Source organism: Pimephales promelas, chromosome 3 (assembly GCF_988280905.1).
Source record: "Pimephales promelas chromosome 3, fPimPro1.hap1.1, whole genome shotgun sequence".
Classification (NCBI taxonomy): domain Eukaryota; kingdom Metazoa; phylum Chordata; class Actinopteri; order Cypriniformes; family Leuciscidae; genus Pimephales; species Pimephales promelas.
Window position 1 is genome coordinate 37,920,001 of NC_142771.1, and position 7,896 is coordinate 37,927,896.

The following is a 7,896-nucleotide window of genomic DNA, read 5'->3' on the forward strand; positions in this document are numbered from 1 at the left end:
TTGAATAAGTGTAACCTGAAACCTGGCGCGCACCAAACAAGCGGACCGACACCACAGATAAGATCGAATCGAAGCTCTTCACAAGTTCTCAGCTGGCAAAAATACAATCACACTGCATGTACGCATATACAACCAGCGTGTTTAGCCCAGAAAGCATTGTTTTGGATGTTGCGCAAGTGGATGTTGGCAAAATCAGGCTATGTCTACATTAATCCAGGTAGTTTCATTTCAAAAAGCTCTCCGTCCACATTACCGTTGTCCAAAAGTTTCTCATCCACACTCAAACGTTGGAAAACCATGCATGCGTAAACCCTCATAAAAGCTCACTGAGATGATACAGGCGCAATTCACACAATTCTTCTGGCAGGATTATTTTATCAAGCAAAATAACGTAGCTCTATAGCTGTATTCTGGACATCACGATATTCCGGACACTTGACCTATAAATGAACACTTTCAGGTCAAGGCATATATATATCCATGTCTTCTTTGTCTCCTGTTTCGATTCCGACAAACCCTATATTTCCAGAGTCAGTCGTTTTCAAGAAATCAACGTGAGTTTCTAACGCACACCAATGAGTGTTCAGAAAATGGCGGGGGAAGGTTTCCGTAGAAGGACTCCGTAGAAAACGGGTCTTAAAACATGATCACCCACCAGAAAATGACTGAAAAAAAAACATTCTTATGGTCTTATAAAACAATTATGAGTTACAATTTGCAAATATTTGTATTTTTGTAAGGGATTTAAACGTTAATGTTAAAATATAATGCTCACATGAGCAATTGTCGATTAAAAGAGTGTATAGACGCTTATACAACAAAGTTATAAAGATTAATCTGATTAGTTTAACAAGTTATATTTGTTGAAATGTATGTGTTTTATATTAGAAATGACTCCTACTTAACTGTCCGAAACACAGTGAGTAGAAATTTTCTCACGGTAATCCGGACACTGCGTCTCCCGGCAGTTTTTTCAAGATTTTCCCAAAAATAGTTACTCCAAAATGTGTCGATCAAACTTTGGAACGTGTGGAAGGCATGTCCCCAGAGACAGACGAGCCAATCAGGTTTTTCTTTCCACGGATTGATATCTTACGTGACGTTTACTGTTGCCAGGTGTCCGTAATACAGTGAGTCTACGTTATCTCCGCATTCACTGAAGCGTTACCATTATACGTTTGGTCTAAAACACGACTGCTCTCATGTTTCAGCAGGACAGCAAATGCGAGTGATTTTCTGTCATGTTTGCAGGACTGTGATATGAAGAGTCTTTTTTTTTTTTGTCCTTTCACACTCCTCTTCGCCGTCATGCCTAACGCCCTTTAGCCGTGACTTATTCACAATACAGCTCTAGCCTCGTTCTTTATTGCTTTTCTAAAACGGTTACCTCACAATACAAATATTAAAACCAAAAAATATGTATCAATGCAACTTTAATGAAGTAAAATCACTAAAATCATTCCTTCCGCTGGAAAAAAAAATAGTCCCTGACCATGTACAGCAACACAAATGACATTATTTCGCCATTTATTGGAGGGAGTGAGTGAGTCAGTAGAGAAGACTTTTATAGGACTGAAATTTCTTGTGAAAACCCCTTAACTGTTAAAAGGACAAGATATCACACTGGACATTCAAACTGATTTTTTATTAAGAATCTATATTGACTGACCTGAAGGAAAATGCTATATCTACTGTAAATGCAGGTACACTAGCTTACTCCAGCTCTCACAATACTCTACTCTTTAAGCTTCAGTGAACAATATCAATGAGAATGTTATGTGGTTTCTAGGGGTGTTGTGTTTGCGAGTTTATCGTGAATTAAACACAGCTATTGAATAATTAGAATCAAGGACTCAAACGAACCGTTTTATAATCATTGTAAATTATGGGTTCAATATGCGTCACAAGACTAAACTTGCATCATCATTTTTCAAATGCCTCCATTTTCACAGTCCACACAACACCGTGAACAAACTGTGTTTTTAAATGTATCCACTTTGGAGAGCGTTTTCAGAAAGCTTAGTTTTTGTTTGATAAAAAACGCCATCTCAGTGTGGACGTAAGGCCAAAAAGATGCGATTTCAAATGAAAACGTATTAGTTTAGTTTAGGCAAGGCCTCAGTCATAAAAGTCCTTGTTAAAAATAATGAACGCTAACCGAACCAGAACCAAATGTATCAGTTTCTTTTTTTTTTTTTTTTTTTGGTCCGGATCAAGCGAACCAAGAGAACTGAACTACAAGTGTGAACACGCCCTCAGTCATCATGGAGGAAATGCCTTAAATGTTCTCAATGTGTTCTGAACCGCTGTTTCTTTGTCCAAACAGAGGGAATCTGAAGTCTGATGACCAACAAGAATCACCAAAACAAGTAACATCACAATTTATTCTTCATCAAAGGAATCATATTATAGGGGAAGAAAGCCCTGAACCGCAACGTAAAAAAAAAAAAATCCGTAATCCCCATAAATTACGATAATAAAGTCGAAATATTCCAAAATTAAAGTCAAAGTATTAAGAGATTAAAGTCGAAAAATTCCGAGAATTCATTCGAAATATTCCAAGAATAAAGTCAAAATATTCCAAGATTGAAGTCTAGTATTCCGATATTAACATCGAAATATTCCGAGATTAAAGTCTAAGTATTCCGATATTAAAGTCGAAATATTCTGAGATTAAAGTCTAAGTATTCCGAGATTAAAGTCGAAATATTCTGAGATTAAAGTCTAAGTATTCCGAGATTAAAGTCGAAATATTCTGAGATTAAAGTCTAAGTATTCCGAGATTAAAGTCGAAATATTCTGAGATTAAAGTCTAAGTATTCCGAGATTAAAGTCGAAATATTCTGAGATTAAAGTCTAAGTATTCCGAGATTAAAGTCGAAATATTCTGAGATTAAAGTCTAAGTATTCCGAGATTAAAGTCGAAATATTCTGAGATTAAAGTCTAAGTATTCCGATATTAAAGTCGAAATATTCTGAGATTAAAGTCTAAGTATTCTGAGATTAAAGTCGAAATATTCTGAGATTAAAGTCGAAGTATTCTGAGATTAAAGTCGAAATATTCTGAGATTAAAGTCTAAGTATTCCGAGATTAAAGTCGAAATATTCTGAGATTAAAGTCTAAGTATTCCGAGATTAAAGTCGAAATATTCTGAGATTAAAGTCTAAGTATTCCGAGATTAAAGTCGAAATATTCTGAGATTAAAGTCTAAGTATTCCGATATTAAAGTCGAAATATTCTGAGATTAAAGTCTAAGTATTCTGAGATTAAAGTCGAAATATTCTGAGATTAAAGTCGAAGTATTCTGAGATTAAAGTCGAAATATTCTGAGATTAAAGTCTAAGTATTCTGAGATTAAAGTCGAAATATTCTGAGATTAAAGTCTAAGTATTCCGAGATTAAAGTCGAAATATTCTGAGATTAAAGTCTAAGTATTCCGATATTAAAGTCGAAATATTCTGAGATTAAAGTCTAAGTATTCCGAGATTAAAGTCGAAATATTCTGAGATTAAAGTCTAAGTATTCCGATATTAAAGTCGAAATATTCTGAGATTAAAGTCTAAGTATTCCGAGATTAAAGTCGAAATATTCTGAGATTAAAGTCTAAGTATTCCGAGATTAAAGTCGAAATATTCTGAGATTAAAGTCTAAGTATTCCGAGATTAAAGTCGAAATATTCTGAGATTAAAGTCTAAGTATTCCGAGAATAAAGTCGAAATATTCTGAGATTAAAGTCTAAGTATTCTGAGATTAAAGTCGAAATATTCTGAGATTAAAGTCGAAGTATTCTGAGATTAAAGTCGAAATATTCTGAGATTAAAGTCGAAATATTCTGAGATTAAAGTCTAAGTATTCCGATATTAAAGTCGAAATATTCTGAGATTAAAGTCTAAGTATTCCGAGATTAAAGTCGAAATATTCTGAGATTAAAGTCTAAGTATTCCGATATTAAAGTCGAAATATTCTGAGATTAAAGTCTAAGTATTCCGAGATTAAAGTCGAAATATTCTGAGATTAAAGTCTAAGTATTCCGAGATTAAAGTCGAAATATTCTGAGATTAAAGTCTAAGTATTCCGATATTAAAGTCGAAATATTCTGAGATTAAAGTCTAAGTATTCCGAGATTAAAGTCGAAATATTCTGAGATTAAAGTCTAAGTATTCCGATATTAAAGTCGAAATATTCTGAGATTAAAGTCTAAGTATTCCGATATTAAAGTCGAAATATTCTGAGATTAAAGTCTAAGTATTCCGAGATTAAAGTCGAAATATTCTGAGATTAAAGTCTAAGTATTCCGATATTAAAGTCGAAATATTCTGAGATTAAAGTCTAAGTATTCTGAGATTAAAGTCGAAATATTCTGAGATTAAAGTCTAAGTATTCCGAGATTAAAGCCGAAATATTCTGAGATTAAAGTCTAAGTATTCCGAGATTAAAGTCGAAATATTCTGAGATTAAAGTCTAAGTATTCCGAGATTAAAGTCGAAATATTCTGAGATTAAAGTCTAAGTATTCCGAGAATAAAGTCGAAATATTCTGAGAATAAAGTTGAACTATTCTTATAAAAAAGTTGAAATATTCCTAGAATAAAGTTGAAATATTTCTTAGAATATAGTCGAAATATTCCGAGATTGAAGTCGAAATATTCCGAGATTAAAGTCGAAATATTCCGAGATTAAAGTCGAAATATTCCGAGATTAAAGTCTAAATTATTTAATTTAGAAATATGATTTTTAAATTAAGAAATGTGCTCATGAAGTCCAACTGCCTTGGACATGGATCTAAAAATAATAGTAACTATAAACATGAAACATTTTTATTTTTACTTTATTCTCAAAATATTATGACTTTATTCTCGCAATGTTTCGACTTTATTGTCGGAATTCCATGACTTAATTCTCTAATTTTTTTTTTTTTTACAGATTTTTTTTTTTACTTTTCAATTCAGGGATTCTGTAAAATTATGAGAAACATTGACCTTAGGGGAAAAAAAATATGATTTAAAAAAGTGCATGACCCCTAACAAGAGCTTTATTTAGAGCTGATTGCCAGCGCCAGTAGCGGCAGCACCTTTTAAGGAAGCTCAATTCATCTGGAGTTAGGAAGAACTTCCTCACTATGTTCTACTACTCCTATATATCGAAAGTGTCGTTATACTCTCCATTGTCTGCTGGTTTCATTCTGTAAGCCTCCAAAATAGAAATAGTCTGGAGCGCTCGGTTAAAGTCTGCTCCGAAATGATTGGATAAGTAAACAGCACATGTTGAGGTTTTCTTTGAAGGATTTTGCGAGACACTTCACATGTGATGTTCTCTGTTTCTGAGTGGCTTCCTCATGTTGTAGGACACAGAGGAGGAAGGCAACCTTTGTTCCCAAATCGGTGCAGCTTTGTTCTCAACCATCTCTATAGCCCCCTTGTTTATCATGCCTTGATTGAAATATATATATATATGTATATAATATGTATATATGTATTCTTTAATATGTATTCCGTGTTATTTATTTAATGTAGGAATTTTTTTTTTTGTTTAATGTGTTTTGAAATTGAAATGTCTGTTTGTTTTCCTCAGTCACGTGAGGAGAGAGCGGCATCTCCTCCTGCCAAACGCAACCGCGTGATGAAGGACAGCAAGAGAGTGACCTTTGACCCTGCAGTGCAGGAGACGCAGTTTGGCACAATGAACGGGGACGCGGCTGCGATTTCACAAAAGCCTGTGACACTGAAGGAGGCCGCTGATATCGTGGTCCGATGCCTGGATCCATTCTACAAAAAGGGCAAATTCGCCACCAAGGTGATCATTTCCATTCATATGTAAAACATGTAAAACGGATGAACGTTAGAATGAACGTTTCAATTTTGCACCTCTTCCCCCCCGACAGGATTTGTTCAAAGCCTTTGCCCGTTTCCTCTCCCATCATCTCACTGAGGGAAAAACTGCTAATCAAGGCCAAGGTGAGACTATCCTTAACCTCATCAACATCCAACATTTTTCATCATTAGCGCTTCATGATTTGTCATTTGTCCCCGCAGTGAAGACGGAAGCCAAGAGCTTCATCAAGAGTTTCTTCAGCAGGATCCAGCGCTGCGAGAGCGAAGCGGACTGGACACACTTCAAAGTACAGGACAGATAGCGATCTCCGTCTTTCTATCCCTTCATCCAAACCTCTGGAGATCCTCCTCTCATGTCCGAGATGCCGCATGTTTAGCAGCTGCCGCTGTATATCTCAGGTGTATCGCGAGGGCCTAAGCATACATTGCACATGAATATAAACTGATGGAAAGTGCCATTTATGTTGGAAATCTGAACAAGCAACAGACCGCAATAACTGTAATGTAGCATAAGTTGCTTATAATGCACTCAAAGTGGTGTGAACTGTATCGAAAACTCCATTAAAAGTGCACAAATGGAGAAGTACTTCATGCTGAATAATTTATGGCATAATTGGGAGGTTTGTTTGTCTTCAATAGAGCGGTAAACATCCGGGGGGGTTTTAGTAGCCTCGGTTGCGTATATATTTTCCTCATTTATTTTCTCCACAGGAGAAATGTCATTCTTCCATGTCATTCTTTCTTCAGTTGAAAAGAAATTAAGGTTTTTGATGAAAGCATTCCAGGATTTTTCTCCATATAATGGACTTCAATGGGAACCAAACGGTTCAAGGTCCAAAAGAGAGTTTCAGTACAAACTGCAAACTGTTCAAAGTGCTTTAAACGATTCCAGACGATGAATAAGGGTCTTATCAAGCGAAACGATCACTCATTTAATACATAAATAACAAAGTTTAAGTTTTATAAGCTCAAATAGTCGCCTTGCTCTGTTCTGTGTGACTCTCCTGTTCATCAAAATGAACGAATCTTTTTTTCGAGTCATTTGGTTTATTCAACGAACGAATTGACTCGGAAAAAGATTCGTTCATTTTGATGAACGAGTTCGAACAGGAGAGTCACGAATGCGCATCACAGAACAGAGCAAGGCGACCATTTGAGCTTATAAAACTTACACTTTTTTTTTTAAATGAACAATCGTTTCGCTTGATAAGACCCTTATTCATCGTCTGGAATCGTTTAAAGCCCTTTGAACAGTTTGCAGTTTGCACTGAAACTGTCTTTTGGACCTTGAACCGTTTGGTTCCCATTGAAGTCCATTATATGGAGAAAAATGCTGGAATGTTTTCATCAAAAACCTTAATTTCTTTTCGACTGAAGAAAGAAAGACATGGACATCTTGGATGTCATGGGGGTGAGTAAATTATCAGCAAATGTTTTTTTTTTAAAGTGAACTACTCCTTTAAGCTTTAAAGACAGCTCTACTGCGATCTCCAAGCTGAAACCATTTTGTTCCCATTATTTCAACATGCTTTTAAAATTGTTTAACAGCTGAATTAATGAGAAACTACATTTCCCCTGATGATGTACAGAAAATTCCACCAATCAGAGTTGTGGTGTGCAAATCGAGACAGAAAAGCAAAAGCCTGCATCCACTCTCAAAATACGTTTGGATATAAATGCAGTTTGAATAAACATAAAATATATTGATTTATAGATATAATCAAAAACTATGAATAAATAGTTTATTTAACATCGATTGTCATTCACAATTCTTTAGGATTGTAGTTTTTTCCCTCATTAAATCCACTAAGTACACCGTCTTGCACCTTTTTGAACAAGGACAAAGTCTTTTTGTCTGATTTTCAACTACTTTTTAATGTCAAATCAAAGGTTGTGATGCGATTCACCGCGCTGCTGGTTGGTTTGGTTCATGGCTTATAATGCTATAATGAAAAAAAAATACTGACTGTGAAAGTGGTTCAGGCACTAATGCAGTCTAGTAACTGCGTTTTCAGATTGGTGGATCTCGCTTCAGGATTATGGGTATTGTAGTTCTTCACTGGGA

The 7,896-nt window shown here is 35.2% G+C and overlaps 1 protein-coding gene across 1 annotated transcript in view; it reads left to right on the forward strand.

Annotated features, from left to right (window-relative positions):
- The window catches only part of recql5 (RecQ helicase-like 5), a 36,758-nt gene extending 30,161 nt beyond the window's left edge, over positions 1–6,597 (forward strand). The window contains exons 16-19 of the mRNA XM_039654128.2: positions 2,327–2,369; positions 5,572–5,793; positions 5,882–5,954; positions 6,033–6,597. Of these exons, the coding sequence (XP_039510062.2) occupies positions 2,327–2,369; positions 5,572–5,793; positions 5,882–5,954; positions 6,033–6,133 (439 nt within the window). The 3' untranslated portion in view covers positions 6,134–6,597. The remainder of the gene's footprint in view (positions 1–2,326; positions 2,370–5,571; positions 5,794–5,881; positions 5,955–6,032) is intronic.
- The last annotated feature ends 1,299 nt before the right edge of the window (positions 6,598–7,896 follow it).